Source organism: Barbus barbus, assembly GCF_936440315.1.
Source record: "Barbus barbus genome assembly, chromosome: 38".
Lineage (NCBI taxonomy): Eukaryota > Metazoa > Chordata > Actinopteri > Cypriniformes > Cyprinidae > Barbus > Barbus barbus.
In genome coordinates, this window is record NC_136716.1 from 14,741,797 (window position 1) to 14,765,777 (window position 23,981).

General features: G+C 38.3%; 1 protein-coding gene across 1 annotated transcript in view; it reads left to right on the forward strand.

Moving 5' to 3' along the window:
• The first annotated feature begins 480 nt into the window (after positions 1-480).
• LOC306857458 (neurexin-1a-like) overlaps positions 481-23,981 on the forward strand; it is a 189,982-nt gene continuing 166,481 nt past the window's right edge. The window contains exons 1-5 of the mRNA XM_079397415.1: positions 481-822; positions 2,976-4,256; positions 10,485-10,502; positions 11,559-11,588; positions 12,341-12,352. Coding sequence (XP_079253541.1) covers positions 3,545-4,256; positions 10,485-10,502; positions 11,559-11,588; positions 12,341-12,352 — 772 coding nt within the window. The 5' untranslated portion in view covers positions 481-822; positions 2,976-3,544. The remainder of the gene's footprint in view (positions 823-2,975; positions 4,257-10,484; positions 10,503-11,558; positions 11,589-12,340; positions 12,353-23,981) is intronic.

Here is a 23,981-nt window from a genome sequence, read left to right on the forward strand (position 1 = left end):
AGTGCACACTGACAGTTTACATTACAGTGACCATGTTACACATATAGGGTGCAAGTATAATTAAACGTTTCATTAAATAGTAACAGCATATTAAGGACCATTTTATTATTAAAAACACATTTATAAAATAAATGACTTCTTAACTGACAATATTAGCTATCAGCATGCACACTGTAATATAAAGTTCCTTTTGGAACTAATTTAGTTGGTGAATATCAAATATAGGAACTAATCAGTCTGGAACGTAAGTTTCTGGATATTAATTGCTGTACTTGTTTAAAGAATCCTTGTAGAAGTATTTCAGTAGCACACGATCACGGATAAAGCTGTTTCCTCATCTGTATGTGGAGTAGCTAATAACGGTGAGCGCTGTCCAAGGTGCTGCAGGGCTCTCGCCCCGCCCGTCTCCATCACACACTAACCGGGAGACACGTGACGCGATGTGCTGACAGTCCCTGGCAAAGCTCGCCTGAGAAACACATCGCACCTTGTCTTGCACACAGAACAGGGAGCGATATCTTCTATTTTATATACAACGAAAAAAAAAAACGAACATTTCCATTAGAGAATTTCTTAAGCATGAACCGTTTTGTACTGAATCTTAATTGGTTGTTGGCTCCATTTTGAATTTTTTTTTAATCTATTGGGACTTTGGAGATCCGCATACGCAATTTTATCGCTCCCATTTCTTCTGGTCATTCGACACCGATGCAGTGATTTTTTTTTTTATCAGATGAAAACCTGAATCGATGTGGAGGAAATCAACAAGGTTCATTGGTGAGGTTGACCTGTCAAGGGACGCACAATGGTCCATTTCTCAAGGTAAAATAATTAAGAATTGTGTAAATGTAATTCGAAGGCGTATTTGAGGTTATGTGCTGTTTTCGGTGAGAGTTATGGTTGCGCTTCACGCGCTCAATGCAGTCAAGCGCAGGTGAGATGATGCAGCTGGGCTTAATTTCTGTTTAATTTCGCTCTATGACCGATTCGTTTGTGTTTACAGCTGGCCTTTGCTTCATCTTAAGCGATATTTGATGACTCCCTATATTTCCTGCCCTCACCGCCTGGTAGAGAGCGCGGTGTTAAAGGTGTCTTTCTCGCTCAGTTTGGGCAGATGGTGGTTGATTACTGGCTATGTTTTGCGCATCTGAGTCATTGCCAATTTTAATCAAAGGAAAGGAAAAACGGGCGAAAATTGTTACTGTTTCAAAGTTTAGATTTTAAATGGCAGATATGTGTATTGTAGGATCCCGACTGTAAATCTTATGCGCGGGGCTATTAGGATGATTGTGTATTGTTCGAGACTCCATCTACAGTAGCTACTGATAGCAAGACATTACCGTAATCGTTTCGCGAATACGGTAAATAAGACTGCCTTCTCTACATTAATCGCATATGGTATGTTGTGTAAGATCCATCTGTGAAAGGGGTCGGTTGTTATCTTGCTAAGTAGCCCCGTGTAAACCTGACAGTAAACACATAGGAATTCAAGCATGAAATGATTGGTTGAGATCAGTTGACAGACAGCCCAGAGGCCAGACAATTGCAGTGTCATTAATGCTTAAGAGGCGCGCGATAAGCCCCCGCCCTGGGCTCATTTTGGGATGCAGGACTTGAACTGATCGAGGTTCACTGAATCAAACGAGATTTCCCCATTACACAGTTTCGATGCTGCCGCCCGTTTGGACCTTTAGTCTGACTGCAAAGATCCTCCTGCTGAAATAACTGTAAATATGATTGCCTGTACGTCTGACTCGACTCCAAGCTATACAAATTACGACGGAAAAGAATGCAAAACATCACAGAAAAACCTTGTTAGGTGGTTAATTGTAAATTAATCTTACCTTACGATTTGATTTTATAATTTAAAACACAATCTGGTAGTAAAATGTTGTAAAATTGTTTTCTATGTAAAAGAAAAAAAGTATAAATTAAATATTTTCTGGAGACGATTTACATCAATTGCATTATTTTTAATACAAAAAAGTTTAAAATATCAATAGCCTTCGTTATTTTTTATATTGTATATGGTATGCACATTGGAAGGTTTTATGTTGCATGTCATATTAATTAGTTAATATTATTTTAATGTGTGTGTGTGTTTTATCCTAATTTGTGTTTTTGTATGGGACACTGTGTTCTGTCTTTATATTATTATTGACACAATTGCTGAAGAGACTAATTTTGATGACGTTTAAGCTGTCATGTGGTCTTCCATTGTTTTATGTGTTATTAGAATTTCTACTTAAAGAAACAAAATGATTTTAAAATAGGTTGGCATATTAAGCATATATATTAGTGTATGTATATGTATATATATATATATATATATATATGTATGTATATTTAGTTTGGAAGTGTAAAATATATAATGACCAGAATCTTCATGTAATGCTTCATGTAATGCTTGTAACATCACTGTGCATTTAATGAAAAGTTTATACTTTACATACCCATTTTGCAGCAGAAGCTATATTTCATGATACTAAAGAGTAAATGTCATGAGAGAATCTCTTGAAAATGAAAATAAAAGGGTTAGATGCCATTTTATATCATTTTATTTTAGTTCAAGCTACTTTGATTTAACTGTAAATACATCTGAAAAGTATAGATTTTTTTTTCGTTGCCTTTTCTGATCATTAAATCAGAGTATTTGATACTGGGGGAAAACAACACAGCCACATGATGAAATGCTCTGGAGCTTTCTGGTTCATAAGACATTAATTCTAATCATTGAGAATTACAGGGAGAAAAGAAAAAAAGGAGAAAAGCAAATAAAAAGTACTTCTGTAATTGAAGATTAATGCAATCAATATCAGTGTGAAATTGGGGGTTTCAATATCACTATGAAATTGTGGTTTTGTGTGTGAATGATTATATTGTGTATGGTTGCTACAGTTTCTGTCTTTTTAAAAGAGGCCACAATCTTTATTTTCCTATGAAGAAATTAAGATATTCTTTTTCATTCTTTTCAGATTATGGATCAATATATCAAAACGGATGTGAATTGAAGGTTTGTGAACACTAAGGGCCCTATTCGGGCCTGCACGTTAACACTGCAAAGTGCACTTTTTGTCTACTTTTGATTAGTGCTGACTTTAGGCCTACACAATGACTTTTAACTAGACTTAAATTACTTAAATGACCCTACATACCCCTAATGAACTCTCTGCTGTACAGCACTACACATGGCTGCAATTTTTAGATACTTTGATGACTTGGCCCCACTGTAGCACACCTGGATCCCACTGAAGGTTTTTTAAGCTAAACAGTAGCCTTATTTTTTTTTCATAGACCAGTATTTGGGCCTTAGCGACTCCCTTTATTGTTCCGATTTGTGTATTTAGATTTTGAAAAAGAGTCGGCCGTAACGCAGGCCCTCTCCCTCTCTCAGTGAATAATGAGTAAATTACCCCAAATGCATAGCAGTCCTGTATGTCATAGAGTGCTCTGTTACACTTTAGGAGCACATCACTAAGAGAGCCGGCTCATTTTAGTTTTCGATTAGTTCTGTTGTTAGTTCTATCTTCCTTTACCATTCACAATGAGCTTCTCAATGCGGAACGGCGCACATCTAATCTGGATAGGCTTGCTGGTTTGTTGCCTTGTCGACATGGGGGCCAGTATGGAGTTCACCGGTGCAGAAGGCCAGTGGGCAAGGTTTCCTATGTGGAATGCCTGCTGTGAAAGCGAAATGAGTTTCAACATGAAGACCAAAAGCGCTCATGGACTTTTAGTGTACTTTGACGACGAGGGATTCTGTGACTTCTTGGAACTGCTCATCCACAACGGCAGACTCAGTTTGCGGTTCTCCATCTTCTGTGCCGAGCCAGCGACGGTGCTCTCCGATACCGCCGTCAACGACAGCCGCTGGCACGCCGTGACCTTGCGCAGGAATTTCAAAAACACTACGCTAGTTGTGGACGAAGAGATTAAGTGGGTGGAGGTTAAGTCAAAAAGGAGGGACATGACGGTCTTCAGCCATTTATTCTTAGGAGGGATACCTCCTGAACTGCGATCTGTAGCATTACGCCTCACGTCTTCAGCCATCAAAGATCAGGTCCCCTACAAAGGATGGATAACCAATCTGAGGGTGAACAGTTCCGAGCCGCCGCTTATCGGTAGCGAGGGAATCAACAGCGACATTTGCGAAGCCGACCACATTTGCCTGAATGGAGGAGTCTGCAGCATCGTCAACGACGAGCCCATTTGCGACTGCTCCGAAACGGGATTCCAGGGAAAAGACTGCAGTGAAGGTAAGAGGCCTGGATTCGTCGTCTCTGTTGTTGAAGTGTTGAAATGTTTCTTTTCAAACACAGCCCTTTCACTTCTTTTTTCGTTTTAACATTGCACTAGGTCCTCAGAGGCAGTGCATGCTACATCATGTCTGTTCCTATTAGGCCTCCACTACAGGCCTAGTACATTACATGATTAGATTACCTCTGATTTCATTCAGAGAAAGCCGTTGATCTGAAGGAGATCATTTAAATAGGCTTTAGTGCCATCTGTGTCAATTCTGGAGCATCCATGAAAGCCTGTGTTTTTGATAACATGACGTCAGCAGAGGCTTCTCGGTCTCTTTTTTTTATGCTAAATTAACTTAATATACTCTTGACACTGCACTGGCATTACAATTAAATCTGAAAATGATGAGTTGAATACATGCACACAAGCCCATGATTGAAGTATGATGATTTGAATATTATTCTCCCTCCGAATTTAAGGGGTTGGTTGCTCTAATTACGTAATTAGCCAGATGTTTCATAGAGTCACTGTAATGACTTAGCCAAAGTTGCAATTTCAACATCACAGGAAAAATAATGACATACTCAATACAGCATTCAGCAACCATCGCAAAGCATTTATTAATCCAGCTTTACAAGTAAACCTCCACTACTGCACTTACAGTTATTTTAATTACAGAAGCGATTAGAACGATTGATGATGTTACTAAATAGGGGGAGGCCGTCTCTGCTTTTATTCTTTTGAAAACGGATGGTTGTGCTCATATTACAACGACTCAGATTTTCATGTAAAGTCTGTTCCCTTTTGAATATGTATGTTCTGGTTTGTTTCCTAGTTTGACTTACTCCCTTGGTGTCCGATTTCACTGTTTTTATGTTCTTTCCATCTTTTTCTTCATTTTTACAACTGTCTCTGTGGACTGATCTTGATGTTGATGGATATTGTCTGAGTTAGGCCGTAAGCCGAAGAGGCACCATGTTGCCAAGGAAACTACATACCCACTGAGTAAATTTTGCCCTCCTAAAGCACAACAGAGAGACAGTATGTATCACTGACAAATGTTCAAACTAGAATAGCAGTCGTTTCGTGGTACGGTGTTCGCTGGGCTGTCAGCGAAATGCATTGTCTCGTGGATTTGATGAGATTAAGACAAAAGGGCAGGGCCCGCAGATGCTCGGCAGCTTGCTTAAAAGCGAGACGTGCCGCTCTCCAGCCCCTGTGCTGGTAGAAATGCGCATCTTTGCCGGGTGAGTCAGAACAGACCTGCCCACGCAGCTTTGAGTGGCCTCCGTCACACGCTTTTGGATGACACATAAGGATATGTGGAGATGGTGGAGGCCACGGGACATGTCGCTCTGAATCATTAGCGTTATTTATTTAATATTGGAGGATCTTGAGGCTAGCGGGGTTAGGCGTTGGCGCTGCCTGCTTTCTTTTTTTCTGACTTGATGTTTTAATTGGTCTGTTTTTGGTGAAATTTGGTGCAAATATTTCAATAATCTAAAGAACAATTATGCACTGTTAAGAACATTTTGTGCAATGGAATGGTTGAAGGTTGTTTATGGAACCATAGATTTCAATTAAGAACCTTTATTTTTAAGAATGTACGATCCCTCCCTTTTCTGTCTCAAATGTGCAGATGACCTTTCGTTAAGTCTTCGGCTGATTTTGTTATTAGCGCGATCACAAATCTCCAAATGGCACTATGCAGGACAGGACAGCCATTATGAAGGCTTAATTCCTCAAATGAAATAGACATTGAGCCAACGTTGTGTTCATTAAAACAACAGCCTAAATCTGTCCTTGCTTCAGTTATTAATGTAAATCTGGCCCACGAAGCTCCTGCTGAGGGGAAAAGCAGGCCACTTTTTGTCATTTTGTGTGTTGTCAGCTTCATGACCAAGGTGATCTGTTAGCTGACCACCGACCGCCGTTGCCAAAAAAACACCCAGACTCGCGGATAAAAAAGGGATAGCTGCATATTAAATGGCTCATTGATGAATGGCTAGCTTTTTCATTTAGATATATGTGCTGCTCGCTTTATCTATAAAACTTTGCAGTGCCGTGAGAGCGTGTGTACATGTTTGCAGATCTCAGGCAGGAAAGGGTGGTATGTGGATTAAATATGTCGTTTCTCTCCGCACGTCCACTCTGTCATTCTCTCGACAGGCAGTTGTGGTAATAACCTTCTTTAGCAAAGCAGGTGTGGGGCTCTCAGCGGGAGAGGTAGTCCGCACCGCAAAGAATAACAGTGCTACAGGTAATGAGATATTTTTGCTCTGCTGGGGTTAGAGAAAGGGCCTTATTTTGTGTTATGATGATTAATGCTCTTACAAGTCTGAATTGGAAGGCCAAAAGGGTCTGCTCTGTATCAGCTTGCAGCCATTGATACCTTATCTTTATGCTCTATTAACTGTATAATGTGCTCCGTCTCCCTGGTTAAAGATGACTGTAAGGGATCTACAATTGACGTCTGTGCGGTTTTGTATGCTAGGAGACTTTGGTTGGAGAAATGGATTGTGTTGGAGGGCTTGTTTACAACAGCGATTAGATTGTTTCACCTCATCTCTTATCTTTTGTGGTGGAGCTAACTTCGTAAGGGTCGGACCCTGGCTGTGCGTTGTCATTTAATGATGCAGTCCTGTTTTAAATGCTTTTTTTTTTTTTACCTCTACTATTGGACCTATGCAAATTAATTAGGGTGGTGTAGTGCAGTGTACGTCCATTAACCTCTTGCTAACGAAATAAAGGGCCTGCTTTAATTGGATACATCAGCATATTAATTTTAGTGACTCATTTAATTATGTCACCAGAGGCCTGTTTTGAAGCTAACAAAAGATAGATGTTAAAAGGATAATTCAGCCAAAAAAAAAAAAATAAATTTAAATTCTGCCATTTACTTGTCCTCATGTCATTCCAAACCTGTACGACTTTCTTTCTTCTGTCAAATATTTTAAACCGTTTTGGTCCATTTAATGAAAATCAATAGAATCCAAAAACATTTGGAGCTTGTTGATTTTCACAGTATGAAAAAAAAAAAAACATATTTTATGTTCCGCAGAAGAAAACAGTCATACAGGTTTGAAGAAATGATGACAGATTTTTTATTTTAGGTGAACTGTCTCTTTAAGTCAATAGACATTTATATCATCTGTACGTTACAATACCTATACAGTACACAAAATAAGCAAATACTAACAAAGTAGGTCAAAAACTGGAAATGCATTAATTCAATAGGGCACTCGACTAATGGACCCCATTGACTTTCGTTGTATGGACAAAACATATTTTGTGTTCCACAGAACAAAAAAAAAAAATCTAATAGGTTTGATTAAATGATAACAGAATTTTTATTTTAGGTGAACTGTCCCTTTAAGACATTCTTGAAATCTGTACATTACAATACATACATAAATTAAGCAAATACTAATAATCCAGATTAAAAACAAGAAATAGATTAATTCAATAAGACTCACCTGTATGAACATCCCTTGATTATTGAACCCCATCGACTCACTGATATGGACAAAAGTGATTTTGTGCTCCATAGAACAAAATAGTAATACAGATTTGAGTAAATAATTACATAATATTTATTTTGGGTAAACTGTCCCTTTAAGACAAAAGATATTTATGTAATCTGCACATTATAATACCTAAATAAATTAAGCGAATGCTATCAATGTAGGTCAAAAACAGGGCTCTAGTATAAAATCTCTTGATTATTATAATATCTATTGGCCCTCCCTGTGTCTTGCAATCGACTTTCACCTTCCTTGATCCGGCAACATCGCTTGATAATCTTGAATGGAGGGGGAGACCGTGTCAAATACACTGTATATTGAGAATTCCCCTATTAGTGTCGGATGAACCCTTTCCAGATGGACTAAGCTCACTAATCTCTCTGTACTGTAGATGACTGCAATATGGAACATGCTGCACATTGCTCCCTGTGGGGGAAATGTTAAACTAGATTTGGTGAAGAGGATTAAAATCCTCATCACTGGCGCAATGACAATACATCAATGACGTTGCGCTATATTTAGAAGCTTTTACAATAAGTACTTGTTTTGGGTATATTTACTAGTGGTTTCTGCTTGACTATCTAATATTCAGTCAAATGTGAATCGGATGCTTCATTAGGTTTCAAATGCAGAGGAACCTGTACCGCAAATTCACTCCATTCCAACCGGACAGTCATTATCAGAGTTTTTTGATGTTTTGTTCAATCGTTGTTGACAGCTACATCTTTAGTGACTTTGCCGCTGCGCTATGCGGAGCGTACGCTCGTCATACGATCCCTTTGGGCGAGTTCCACGCGTGTGCGTTTGAGGGTAACATGCTCTGACTTACTGAAAACTGTTTTAAACGAGCATCTGGAGCTGCAGTCCTGTTTGTAAAGGGCTGCCTGAGTGCGGGCGTCACATCGTGTTTGCCCCCTGCCTGCGCCGGCCCGGGCCGAGTAAGGGCGTGCATGTGTGTGTGTAGGTCATCCTCAATTTATATCTCTTATTCTCTGCCAAATTCGGGGCAGTATGCAAGGCCAGCACTTAAAAGAAGCTGTCAGCTCGATGAAAGCCTGCATGTCGCTGGCTCCATGTGAGCTCTGCAGTGCTAAGGAGAGGCTACATGATCCTGATCTGTCAGTCAGTGAAATGTAAATACAACCGCTGTTCGGTCAGCCGGCCTCTGAGAAGACCAGGCTGTGCGTATGTGTGTGTGTGGTGTTCTTCCAAAATGGCTGCTGCTTCCACACACACAAATAGTGTATATCATTTCGGCATAATATATATACATTTCGGCCTTGGTCTGGCAGGTTTTGTAAGAGAGGATGTGACACATGTCTCTGCAGTATGCAGGATGGGTTGAAGCACAAAATCAATAGAGTGGGTTCTTTAAACTGCTGTAGAGTCAGTGCAGATGGCTAGTTAGTGTTTTGTGATGGTTTAAGCTAATTAAACTGTTTTGTAGCATTATTTTTATCCCTCCGAGCTGTTTTTTGTCAGTGGGATGAGTTTGCACATTTGTCAAAGCAAGTAGGGTTTGTCAGTATCTTAATAAGCTGATAAGAGAGGATAGAAAATCACCTGTCATTTATCACTGTAACACTAACAGCAAAATATTTCTTTGTCATATTTTCTGCCATGGCATGCTTTTCAGTTGATTTATTTATTTATTTTCCTTTGGTTTGTTTATTCATACATTCATCAGCATTTTTTTTTCGTGGGAGTAGTGGTGCATGCAATTTGTGTTTGGTCGAGTGGAGGAACCAGCTGCGGTAAGTCCCGGGTCATTTTTCTCCTACCCAAGATGCAAAACATGGAGGTAGGATTGGATGCTTTAACTTTAAGATAGCCAAGTCCATTTTTAGGTAGTCTTGGGTGAGTTGATCCAGAGACTGAAAGTGTCACCAGAAGTAAAAGGTGTGTTGAATGAATGCATGAATGAAGGTAATGTACCCTTTTTGTTTTAGAACAGAAAAGGTCATTTGAAGTTAAATAAATGTAAATTTCAATGTAAACGGGGTAATAACATGATATGCATATGCATATGCATATTCAGGTATTGTACATTTCTTTATTACTGACCAGACTGAATGATGTTGTTTTCTCTTAGTAGGTTCATGTTGCATCATCTACCGGCATTTTTATTTCCGAACACGTGCATGCTTCACATCTAGCCGCTGTAAATTCCCCTCACACGCAACCATGAACGCCATTCAAAATGATAAATTTGAATTCAAAAGATACAAATTGTCTTTGTAAGTCCATCAAAAAACTGCCTTTTTTTTCCTGAGGGAAAACAGCATATTTATTTTTGAAGTAAAATCGTAGCTGTAAGGGGTCCCACCATTATTTTTCGTCTTTCAGTTTACTTTTAATTACGATTTGCATGATTGCGCATGTTCATTGATATACTGTGAAGAGTCAATTTCACCATGTGTTTTATCAGCTTTTGAATGACTTAATAATGTGTTATCATCATCTCACCATGGAACAACGTTCTTTCAGAGTACTATAGACTCAATGAGATTAGATCTTGAGGAGGACAGAGGACACTTAAAGTCAAATAAACCCTCTAGTCTCCACATTTTCCATGGTAATGAATGTTTGGCCTGGGCACAGGATGATAAGACGCATGGTAACCACGGTAATCCTCAAGGCTGGGCCACCTTCCAGTCTGCATGCTTCTTAATCAATGTCTCCTTCTCTCTCTTCACGCCTCGGCCGCCCCTCCAGAAGAGGCCTATGTAGGAGGTGGGTAGACATTTTTTCTTTCCTATTTTCTTTTCATCCGACCCCTGTCCCTACTCATGTACTTCTCTCTGTCTTCATATTTCAACCTGTTTTTTTTTTTAAATATTCAATATTTCCTATTTGATTTGAATATGGTACACAAACAGTAAGTGGAACTGGTGTACAACACAGGTAAAAGGTATGCAACTTCATTCCGCTTTATAATCGAGAGCACTTCCTTAATTTGAGGTTGTCAGTAAACACATGCTTCACTCAAATTGGAGTGTTCTGCCAAGCAGAAACCAGAGGCTGGAGCAAAATGGACGCCAACCTGATTAAATTCAATCTAAAGATACAGACACATTACTGTAGCTCCTGTTATAAACTTCTAAATCCTCATATAGTTAATACATTTCATGGAATCTGACATACATACACATGAAGTGTTCACTACAATGGAAAACCTGGACAGTTTGACAGGTAAGTACCATAGACAAATGACAAAATCTAATCTTACTAACAATTCCCAATGCAGTTTATAGTTATAGTTCTCGGTTCAGATGAATTCTTTTGGAGGTATTACTATATATTTTGGGCTGTGGCTCACAGGAACCTAAACAGACATCCTATGAAAGATGGGTAATATTGATTTATCCCAATATAACCTGTAGGTATTTTGTTATTGCATTGACACATTTTTGTGTGCAACCTAACTTAATTTTGTTAAGATCCAATCTGTGTATGTGTCATCATCTTCCCGTGGAAGGTTGACCAGGCGGACGACATGTTTGATGTATGGCGAAAGCGAAGTGATATTTTTTTCTTTTCTAATCTAGATTTGTCTCTTTCGAGTGTGACCGATAAAGCATTGCAACCGCTGGGTTGAGGAAATGCTTTCTGAATGTTCCCTCATGCCCACTCTCCCCCTCACCTCTTGACCCCAACCCCTCTCCCCCACCCCACTCCACCCCACACCGCGGACATCCTCTGTTCAGATGATGCCCGTGTGTCAATGTGACAGAAAACCTTCCCATGATCCCGTTCTCTGTGCTGACTGTGCTCTTGTCTTCCCTTAAGGTCTTGCGCACCTGATGATGGGCGACCAAGGTATGGGTTTAATTTCTTACTCACCTTTTTGTCTCCATCAGCCACTCCCTCCTCCATCTCTCTCTCTCACTGCCTTGTGCTGAATCCTCCTCATCTCCCTTCACTGCTGGTAGGGATTTACTGGGGCTGCTTTCTTTCTGGCTTGGCGCTGAGTCAATGGATGGTTTGGTCTTTTCCATTTTTCCCCCACCCTTTCCTCTTTCTTTCTCTCTCTCTCTCTCTCTCTCTCTCTGTCGTTTCACTCTAACTTTCCTTTAACCCATCTCTCCGCTTCTTTTGCGCTTTTGTTTTTTCTCTCCGTCATTCTCTCAACAGCCCCGCTATTCCATTGCTGCTTGCCAACTTCATTTTCATATAGAGGGGAAAAAATACTTTCAACCCAGTGGATGATGTGAGTTACAGGGACTTCTCTCATGGGTTTGTTCACTCTTTGTAAATGTGCTAGTCTGTATTCTCGAGCTCTGAAACTGGAAAGCATTAGCCGTCTGTTCGATATTCATGCATTCTCCCTCATCTCTCTCATCGTCATGTTCTGGCATGTATCGCGATAGGAAGCCTCCATCTCCTCTTGCCTGCCCTCTTCTCTTTTTGTCTGCAATGCATGGAGTCTCTTCTGAACGTAACCTTTCATTTTTCTGTCTCTGAATCTAACACGCGGTCATGATTCTGACTGTTGCCTCTTTCCTCTCCTTTGTATTTTCCTGTATCTCTCTGGACTTTCTCTTCATGGAACCATTATATCAATATCATAGGGAAAAGAAAAGGTATATAATGCTTCTTTCATACTATGTAATGATGTAGTTTAATTTGAGCTCTTTAAGCTCTCCATGATGTATATTCCTGTACCTGTGGCTTTACACATGCATCCGTTTATTTGTGTATTTGTGGTACTGAAGTCACACTGATTTTTCTGTGTCGCTCCCTACAAATATGAAGAGGGGCTGGAAGGTAGGTGAGATGTCATGGAAATGTGTCATTGTGTGATGTGTCAACAAATGTAACATAGGGTTAGGAAGAAAAATGTTATTTAGTTGTATAGAAAATGTAGATGCGTTATTATTGGCAACATAAAATTGATTACTAAACGCGATTAACCATTTGTCATAATTTACAGTATAACAAAAATAAAGAATATAAAAACCCAGTAATTAGAGAGGTTTATCTGCGTTATTTCTGAAAGAAAATGCATAAAATGTTGACCACACAAAAGAGTTGACTAAGGCACATTTAAAAGCATTCAATATAAATACAAATGTGTTGTCAGATCATCACAAAAATATCAGGTAAGAGCACTTCAAGATATTTGGATTTTCAAAATCTGCAGGCAGTTATCTCTTTTAGAGCATTTCATACAGCCTGTGCGCACCAATGCATATTCATTTAGTAGCACTTTACTGCTCTTTGATATTAAATTACAATTTTTGAAGAGCCCGGTGAGATCCAGCTAAGGTAAGTGGACGGCACCTGGCACTATCACAACTGCAAGCACTCACATCCTGCTCTTGGCTCACAGACCACTGCATGCTGGTATATCCACTGAACTTTAAACAGTCATAGACTGACGGGTTATTCACCTTGGTTTGAAATGTGAGGGATCCGTGATAGGCGGAGCAGGTAGGTGTGCTTTCTGTCTTTCGCGGGTCTCTTTGATTGTGCTCTGTAAGGCATTGACACCCAGGCCATCACACTATCCTGAATGGGCTAATGCCCACAGAAGATGTAGGGGCTTCAGGCTTCTCTTAGCACATTTGAATACATTTTCAGAGGCATTTATATTTTCTCTCATTCCATTTTCTCATAGAAAATTGGTTTTCATCTGTCTGTAAAATTGAATGAAATGGTGCGTGTGTCGGCTGACCTTGCCAGCAGGGTCACGCCTGCATTATCAAATGAATTTTGCATTGTGTTATTTTTCTGTGAATATATGTTTGTGTGTGTGCGTGTGAGGAGCACAGTTGTTATAAAGAAAGGAAATGAAGTGAAATTTGCATTTCTTGTTCATTTATATTCTGTTTACTGTTCTCATAGCATCTCCCTAATTGCACACGTTTCGTTACGTGCTTCAGTGAAGTCCTGCAATTAAATTTAAACAATTACAACACAAATTTACCAATAGTTGCAGCCTATTTAATTACAAGGCAGCACATAATATAATCAGAGATTCAGAAAAAAGCTTCTGTTTCATCTCATTCCTAATATTGGTATGTTCAGTTGAGCTCTGCACGGCTGAGAAATTAAATTACCAGCATGTCTGAAATTTATCAATAAGTCAATAAATATATACATAAGGAATCTCTATTCTTGTTACTTTCATGTTAAATGGTGAGAAGGCAGTCAAAGAGTGCCAGAACTAAATAACAGAGTAAACATTTTCAGTTGCAATTTAAAATTTTAATTTAGCTATGACCGAATATGATAACTGAAGTTCTGAAAAAAGGGTTTAGCATTAGCTTTTCTGTTTCTCCTCAAGGAGTGTTTAAACGTGAGATAAAGTTCTTAAGTGAAAAATAGGAAAAGCGCATCTATACCCTGCGATCTCACATGCTTGTCATCTTAGCATTTATAATGAAAGTTTTGGCTGGTTTTCACAAAGAGATTTGGAATATTACAAAATCAGTCCATGCAAACTTCCTACAGCAGCCTGAAGAGAGGTTTAGTTAATAAAACTCAATGGAAAAAGCTTGATAATTTAAATTTAAGAACAAAACCTAATATTAAATAACTATTCATTTCTTTGATTAAGGAAATTTGTCACAGTTACATTGCCAAATATAAATTCTCAGGTAAACTAAACTGTACTTAACTGGTTTTATGCAAGTCAAAAAAAATAATAATATTCATCAATAAATCTCATTAAAATTAATTTTTTAAGGCCAGATCAGGTAGACTAACTGCATGTATCCTCTTCTTTTACCAGTAGTTTAACCAAGTTTCTCTGTGTTTGTAATCCATATTCTTGTAATATGATACTAGATCATGTTTAGAGACCTTTGAAGATCAGGGTTCCTTTGAGCAGTGTCCTTGCTTTCAGCATGAATGAACTCTAAGCCCTAACATAGACTTTTTTAATGTTTATAATATATGTGTGCTTCCCGCTGGGAATGCATAAACCCATTTTTACTTGACATTAGCCGGATCGAAGACAAGTGAAATTATCTTATTAAAATAAGTGCCGAACAGCATAGATGAAGTGTGCGTCTGTGAGATTGAGCTTGTCTGCTCTTTGCAGCTGTATTACCGTCATTCTTATGCTAAGTTGCTTTGGGGAGGATAAAAGATGTGCGGTAATACGGGTGGTGCGCAGAATTGCTGTCATTTCACACGGAGAGAGCCTGTGAAGCTGAATTGTTGCTGCAGGCGCTGTAAAGCCCGGTTCACAGGTGGGACTTCACCGACTCCAAATTAGAATTCTTTAAGTCTAATTGACATAGCAGGCATAAAGAATATACCCAGCTTGGGTATTTATAGTAAATCCTCTGAATTGTAACCTCCTGCACCTGTTTAAATGAGCAATGTTTTGGTAGAAGTGTCAAATTTGTTCTCTTCCTGAAAGGTCTTTGTGCATTACCTCTTATTTCTGTTGCGAGTGAAATCATTCAGGCAACTTGTTCCATTTAGCATGTTTAGCTTTTGCTATAATCTAGAAAAATGCTGTGCTAGCTGCTTACAGTCGTTTTTGCTTTGCCAAGAAATGCACCTCAGATACCATCACTCACTTGTGTCATTGTCACTGATGACCCTGTGTGTGATAGGAAGAAGAAAGCCAGCTGTGACGTGTTGATCAATACGTATTTAAAATCCCATTACGCCTGCCGTTGCACATCGGATGCCTCGTTAATGTAATTACAAAAGTGGAACAGCCTCTTAAATTACTACAACCGTACCTTTGCTGACTTGCCACTGTCACATTCATTCATACGCTCTGATGTATTAAATGAAACATAGAGAAATGGTTGTGGAAAACGCCACCGGGTTTAGTTGTGAAAAAACCTCACTAACCTGCAAGCTAAACCACAATGTCAATATTTAGAAATAAATCAATATTGCTACCTCGCAGACACAGGTGATTAAAGATTAAAAGATCGTAATTTACTTTGTACTTTGGCTTTATGTGAGAATTTGTATACAGGCTAAAAAACAAGTACGAACTGACCAACTTTTTATCTTAATTGTAGCGTAAGTCACACAAGGTCACGCATTTCAGTTATAAGCACTTCCTGCAATCTAACATCCATCACAAATCCCATCACCTTACTCTGTTCTCATTCAGCGCTCTTTGACACAAAACTTCAAAGACTTTTTTATAAGGAAGAGAGGCAATGTTTCAGGCTTGCTGCCAGTTGGAACTGATGTTGTGTAGCTTGAAGTACCAAAAAAGCCAAGAAAGAAAGAAAAGAGCAATTTTTTCCCTTTTTTTTCTGGAGGAAGAGTATGTTGTGTTATTTATGGATTTAATACTGCCTCCCGACTCCCAGTATTCATATCTACAAGACACCAGTCCTATGCTAGACCTTATCTTAAATTGGGTGCACATTTAAATCAAACACAGAGTTTCAGTTGGAATCATTTCGGATGATATTTTGCTCAAAAGATATAAATAAATGGGAAAAAGAACATTAGAATGGCAATGTCAAGTGGGCTAATGTAGTTTTTTTATGTAACAGAAGAGTTTTGTTTGTAGGAATTTCCTGTGCTGATTAGCAATCATTTAATGATGGAGGGGTCATTCTTTCTCGTTCATTTCTGAAGCACTCTCCACAAATCTTTTCAAACCACTTCAGACTGAAAACAAGACTTGCTTCTAAACAACTGAGATAAGGTAAAGTGAGACACTTTCTGACAATTCATCAACGGCGTTGGATTTCAAATGTGATCTATATGGCTACATCAATATCTCACTATTTTACTGTTTGTTATCTTAAAGCTTCCACTTAAAATAAAATGTAATTATGACGGACAAAACAAGTGGTATGGCAACAAGACAAACTGCAACAATATTATTAATATTAATGCTGAAGTCTTCTGATGTTATTTTACTGTTGATAATTGAGACGCAAGATTGCGGCAGTTGAATTTGTAAGAAAGAAGACAGAGCGTGTCCGTGGTATGATACGATAGACCCAGTAATGAGCACAATTTAGATGTATATGATCAATAAATATACATTTTCTTTCATATGTGGTAACTCGTGTGCGTTTCAGCTACTTCAAAATATTTAAGGGGGCTGCCAGCGTAAAGACTCCTCTCGTTACAAAACAACCAATGAAAATGGATATTCAATTAATGGAATGGTGTTTGGTTGCCTCCTTACAAATATTTAACCATTCATTGTCTTAGAAAACCATTTAAGCCAGTCTTTTGGTGTCTCATTAGCACTTCATTAAACACATTTGTGATTAAAGCAACATGTGAAGGGAAACTATCCAATTTAGCTAAAAATATTGATGAAATTCAAATTAAGGAGGCCATAAAAATTGACGCACATATAGGTGAGTAGATGTTGTAATGGTGTTCTCCATTCATGTATAAATGTTAATAATGATCATAATTTGCATTTGTTGTTGAGTGATTTGTTCCATTAATTTACTGTAATGTAAATGTATTTATATATCAGCCTACCCAAAACATAAATTTAAAGGGTTAGTTCACCCAAAAAAGAAAATTCTGTCATTAAGTACTCTCCCTCATGTCGTTTCAAACCTGTGAGACCTCTGTTAATCTTCGGAACACAAATTAAGATATTTTTTATGTAATCTGAGAGCTCTCAAACCCTCCATAGACAGCAAGGGTCCTTTCGTGATCAAGGTCCAGAAACGTAGCAAGGAGATCTGTAAAATAATCCATGTGACATCAGGGGTTCAACCGTAATTTTTAGAAGCTATGAGAATACTTCTTGTATGCAAAGAAAACAAATATAATGACTTTATTCAACAGTTGTCTCCTCTACGTCAGCGTAGCTAAATTTTGGAGAATATCCGCTGGACGGAAACTAGAGACAAAGACGAATTTGGAGACATTTTTTTTTCTTTTACGCACAAAAAGTAATTTCGTAGCTTCGTATAATTATGTTCGAACCCCTGATGTCTTATTTTACCGATCTCCTTGCTACGTTTCTGGACCCTTGCTGTCTATGGAGGGTCTGAGAACTCTCAGATTTAATTAAAAATATCTTGATTTGTGTTCTGAAGATGAACGGAGGTCTTACGGGTTTGGAACAAAATGAGGGTGAGTAATTAATGACAGAATTTTCATTTTTGGGTGAACTATGTCTTTAATACAGTTACCAGATGAGCGTATAATATACAGTATTATTATTATGGACAATGGTGACTATTAGTAAACTAACTATGACTAAATATGATAATGCAGCGATTGACCAATTAGAGTCGAGCATTCCAGAGAGCTGCGTAATAATTTTAGCTGAGGTATTTTGAACAAGCATGAATAAAAAAATATGTATAACTGTATAATAAATAGGTAAATGCTTGAAAAAATGTTAATTGCTAGTATATCTTTTGCTTGAACTAATGTTATAGAATTGAACCTTACTTTAAAGTGTTCCTGAAAAAAATGCACAAAATGATATGTGATTAAGCCCAAGTGTCCCACTTTATTCATCCTACACCTTTGCCGGTGTTTTCAGCAGATAATACAAACGATTTATGGCTGTGGATATTTTCCAACATTTATTCAGTTGGAGCAGTCTGTAATGGAGGACAGCTCATTTCATGGGGTTCAGAGGCATGGCCAACCCCATCAGAGCAGCAGACATTTTAGGATTGTGTCTGGGCTAAAGGTGCTGGATACTCAGACAGTCAGGGGACGGCAATGAGTTCACCGTTGCCATTTATGTAGAGCCGATCATTGTTAATAAGATGATTTTCTCATTAAACTCCTATAATGAAATTAAAAGTAATCAGCAGATGTCATTCATGCGTTTTTGGGATGGGGGGGGGGGGGGGGTTTATCTTTGGGAAAGGTGAAAGGATTTCTTGATAGGTCAGTCTAGCTGCTGAGAGACACTTTAATCTCAAATGCCACTATGCCAGACCAATTCAAAATGTATTACCCAACTCTTCTAAATGGATTTCAACTGAACATTAGTGGCCCCAATTTCCCAGTATGAATGTCGTGTACTGAAATCTAGGAATGTAATATTCACCATTGATATTTAGAGAATCAAGCCACAATATTGTGTAGATGGTTTTTAATTTATGTGGTGCAGTATTTTTCTTATTGACTTGGAAGGTTTTCTTTCTTGTTTTTCTATGCAAATTAAAGTTACACTGCAAAGTGTTATATTGCAATCAGTGAGGCAAAAAAGACTACCTAATTAGAGGGAGCAATAGATAGGCTCTGTCCTTATCTCCTTTGGAGTTGAAGAAACACTTTTATCTTGTTGAAGGAGAGGAGCATGCTGAGCCTAATTTGCTGGAGCAATGCTTGCTGGCAGTATTTTTCCATCAGGTCAAGCTATTTTGAAATACCCTCAAGGTGTGATAGTGCTTGGACTCATTGTTGTGGTGTGCCTGCCAGAATGTCATTACCAGCATTGGTAGGTGGGTTCTATCCTCATCCACTGCACTGCACGTTCTCATGCGTGCTGGGGTAAGTTGATAGCTGAATTAACCTTTTGGAGGAGATTTAGGATATTTGCCTGTAAACATTTAATTAGTTGAAGTCTATCACTGGCTTTTGATAGTGATTGGCATTTTGATTTGTGTGCAGTGTTGAGGAAGATACTTATTGTAGAAATTGAAGCTTTGCGAGCTGCAAGCAAGTCTTAATTGTAGTGGTTCAACTACAAACAAGTGTTTCCTTTGACTTTTTTTTTCTTCTTTTTTTTGTAGGGGTACAATACAAGTCACTGTATAAAAGTATGTAGAAAAAAGTTGAGCCAACTTAAAAGTTTAAGGCAACCAGCTTCAGTAGATTTTTGAGTTTTCTCAATTTATTTTTTAGGAAATTTCTCAACTTTTTGTTGTATAAACTTAAAGAAAACTCAAAAAGTTGGCTCAACATTTTTTTTTTTTTTTGCATTGTGGGGGTAATATCTTTTAAAAATGTAAATAAATCCAAATCAGTAATTACACAGGGAATAATCCAAAGGTCAGGCAAAAGATGTTGATGCACATTGTGAAAACAAGGGCAGTAAAGAATGGTTGGTAAGGCAGAGTGGCAGTACTTGGCAATGGGTGTATAGTGAGCATGGTTCAAATACAACATTAACAGGAAGTGCTAGTGACAGGATGAATGGTCCATGAACTGAGGTGTGACAGAACAATTATGAAAGTACCATTTATAATTTGTATAGCATCATATTTTTGTATTTTTAGAGTAATAGAATAAATAAACATTGCTCTAAATTTACACTAAATACCAAGGTTGCGCACCATTCAGAATTGGATTGAGAGTGTTTTTTACATTTCAGTCTGGCTCATGAAATTCAAATTATATTTGATTTGGAAATTGTAATTAGAATTTTAGTTTGAACTGATGAATATGAATGTAAGGAAGTAAGTAAAGTACCGTTAAGTAAAATTCAAAGCAATTCATATTACTGTTTTTTATATAGAAAAAATAGAAAGTTTGTCCAGAGTTTTTGGTTTATCAAAGGCTTGTTTAAAGTGGTTTAAAAAACCTTAAAGCGATAGTTCACCCAGAAATTATAATTCTGTCATTAATTACTCACTCTCTTGTCATTCCAAACCTGTAAGACCTTCATTTGTCTTCAGAATGCGAATTAACCGACACAGAAGAAAACAAATTGTTGAATAAAGTCTTTATTTTTGTTTTCTTTGCACACAAAAAGTATTCTCGTAGCTTCATAAAATTAAGGTTGAATCACTGATATACATTGAGCATTTTAATGATGTCCTTGCTATTCTAGGTCTTGAATGTGGTAGTTGCACTGTTATCTATGCAGGGTCAGAAAGCTCTCGGATTTCATCAAAAATATCTTAATTTGTGTTCCGTCTTACAGGTTTGGAACGACATTAGGGTGAGAAATTAATGACAGAATTTTGGGTGAACTGTCCCTTTAAAGTTCAAGGGTTTTATACATTCAGTAAATTTCTGTTCCTATCATTCCAATTTAAATTCCAATTCAGTTTCTCATGGGGCGTTGGCAACTAAATTCATATTCACTCTCTTAAATTGAATGGAGCTAAATCTTCAATTCTAAATTTTGCCAAGTCATACCAAATATAGCTGAAATCTAAAAGACAGAAAGAGATGAATGGATGGGTTTCTCCAGGTATTATTTGTTTTTTTTGGATCCTGTAGCTGTGATTCACTGACCAGAAGATAGAACTGTGTTTTTGAGCTTTGCATTAAACATAGAAGTGGGAAGTCGTGACAACCGTCTAAGAAACGAAAAGCGGAAAAACAGAATGAAAAAAAAACAAAAAGACAAATCATTGGCAGCACAAATCAATACACAACGGATACACAAACTCCCCAGGTGAGCAAGATGGAGATCAGACGTTTAATCAATGGCCTACAGTCAATAGAGGAGAGTGACTGAGGTGATGGAAAACTATATCCTGGGCAGACGAGCGAGGGCACAGTCCCTGAGGCGGAGGGGTGGGGGCCCTAAACTGAGCTTGCACGACCGTTTCATTTTCAGCGGGAATTCGTCCGACCTTGGTTATTTAAGATCAGCATAAATCTCCCTTGAGTAGAGCTGGCAGTATCTCACTCCCTGTTGTGCCACTTATCTTCATAGAGCATCGTTTGCTAGAAGCCAAATTGTCAAGAGCTTATTTTTTTACTTTATTTATTCTTTTATACCTTGGTAGCAGATGTGATATCATGATTTATTGTTGTTTCAGCAAGTTGATGCCAGGAATAAACAGGACGCTTATCTGTATTCTAATTTCTGATAGAACTGCTACAATAAAGCACTGTAGCCAGCGTGACCTTTAAAAGCGATTAAACATACAAACATGCACTTTCGAAAATGAACCTTAAATACACACACACACACATACACACACACACACGCGTGCATGCACACAATATATTTTTTTAAGCTCTGAAGTGATGCGTGATGACAGCTTGTGTATTGAAAAGCAGTAAATATGCATGAGAAAGGCTGCTAAGCATTTTCCTCTTCACAGTCAGTGGATTGTGAAGAAAGATGTGGATTGTGTGACTCACATCTCATGAGTCATAAAGCTTATGCATTCATAGTCCTTTAAGTGCCATATGTGAACTTCAGATTCAGGTTGAATATGGTGAAAAAAAATAAATAAATAACCAGTCGGATCCCTGCGGCTAGTTTGCCCTTAAAGGTTTGCGATGCGAAAAGATAAACAGACAGCTTCTGTGCTACTGATTGACAGGTATTTTAATGAATCCATAAACAGAGCTGTGTTGCCCCATCGCAGATTCAAGTGCAAATTCAAGCCGTCCTCTGGAGGTAATTGTAATACCTTAATTAACAGAACACATGAATGCGTAAAGGCCTCAGAAGGGAAAATACATATTTAAATCCTTCCATTTAGCCCACTTTGATGAATTTAAAATTTCTTGCACTGAAGGGATGGAGAGCACCCCCGTGGGAGATTGAGTTCTGCCATTTCCCCATTCCTCTTGACCTGCCAAATCTGTGGCGGCCGGCACCAGTCGGCCTCCCTGGGGGTGTGCGGGTGCTCATTAATCTCCGGCCTGCTATCCCAAAGGGGGCAGAGTAATTGTTTAATAGTAGATACTGAGAGATCATGATTCTCTCCGTTTGACATTTATGAGGTCATCAGTGTCTCTCTACATTAATGCACGTATTTATTCACGCGACACGGCCGGGGCTTTACGGATATCCGGCGAACCGCACGGCCAGCTGCACATAATAAGGGTATCCACATGACATTTCTAATGAGTGTGTAATTTACTCAACGACGCAATTACATCACTGATATAATGATGAGCCATGATTGACATTGTGTGTGTTTTAATAACGAACCGCAGTGACATGTTTCACACAGAAAGTGTTGTGTGTATTGCCCTCGCTGATATTCCTTCTGTTTGCTTAATTGTTTAGCTAATTATCCTGTAATGGCATAATGTTTGCCACGCTATATGTCAACTCTAAAAATATGTTGCCATTTATATTTTTGACATGGGCTGGAAGCTCTCTGAATTTCAATGAGTGTGGATTGCTAAATATATATTAGGGTATAATTGATTCCGGGCCATGGACTGGCTGTAGTTACCCCCTTATTAAAACTGAAACCTCTTGTCATTAAAACCTTCCAATTCAGCCATTGCTCTGGAAGGGATGTTTCAGTCGTTCAGTCTTCAGGCTTTCTGTCGGGATGGTATTCTCACGTCCTGCTTGACCACTTCAATCTACGAATGGATGTAGTCAGAATCTCTTAAAGGGATGGTTCACCCAAAAATTTAAATTCTGTCATAATTTCATGCCATTCTAAACCAGAATGATTTTCTTTCTTCTGTGGAACATATTTTGCAGAACTGTAATAAATGCCAGTTGGGTCCAAAACAACATTGGACCACACTGACTTTTATCGAATGGCAAAAAAAACACTGAGACATTTAAAAAAAATTGCTTGTGTAATACAAAGATATTTTGAATAATGTCTTTGGGGGGGTTTATTTGTTCATACAATGAAAGCCAATAGGGACCGATGTTTGTTTTAAACCTTACAGAAGAAAGGAAGTCAAACAGGTTCGGAACAAAAAGAGTGTGAGTAAATGGAAGCACAGGAATGTCATGAAAAACAAACAACGGTGGCATGATCAAAATTTAATATAAAGTTGACTGAAGTAGCAAACTATTCTAGCCAAGTTTTATAAACATACAAGACTGTTTTCCTGTGATCGTCAGTTGAAGCCACCAAAGTGCAGCTGCCCTGCCAATTCATTTAAGTTGACTTAACAGAGAGACCTCTTGGATTGGCTGTCTCAATCTAAACGTATGGCCCATCACATCTTTAATAGCAAACACAAGATGGGCTCACCGCCACAGTGGCTCTGGGGCTGATCATTCGTCTCGTGTGGAGAGGGGGGCAGTATATCAGCCCTGGCTGGGGATGTGACGTCTTGGACGGGGGTAATTTGTGCTCATTCTGTTCTGGAGAAACTGGGCCGGAGATCATTAGGCCATAAATCATGCCAAAGACGGATGCAAATGTAAAAGAACAGGAAACACAAAAACAGAAGTCAAGACTGGAAATGGAAACATTGTGTTATGTTAAATGACTTCCTGGGCTGGTTTCAAGGTTATTATAGTTTTGAATTTTTTTATTCATTTTATTTTAATATTGTTTTCAAATTTGCTATGAAATTCAGTTTAGTTTTTATTAGTTTCATTAATATTTTTGTTAGTTTTAGTTTAGTTTTTATTTTGTGAACACATTTTTATTTAGTTTT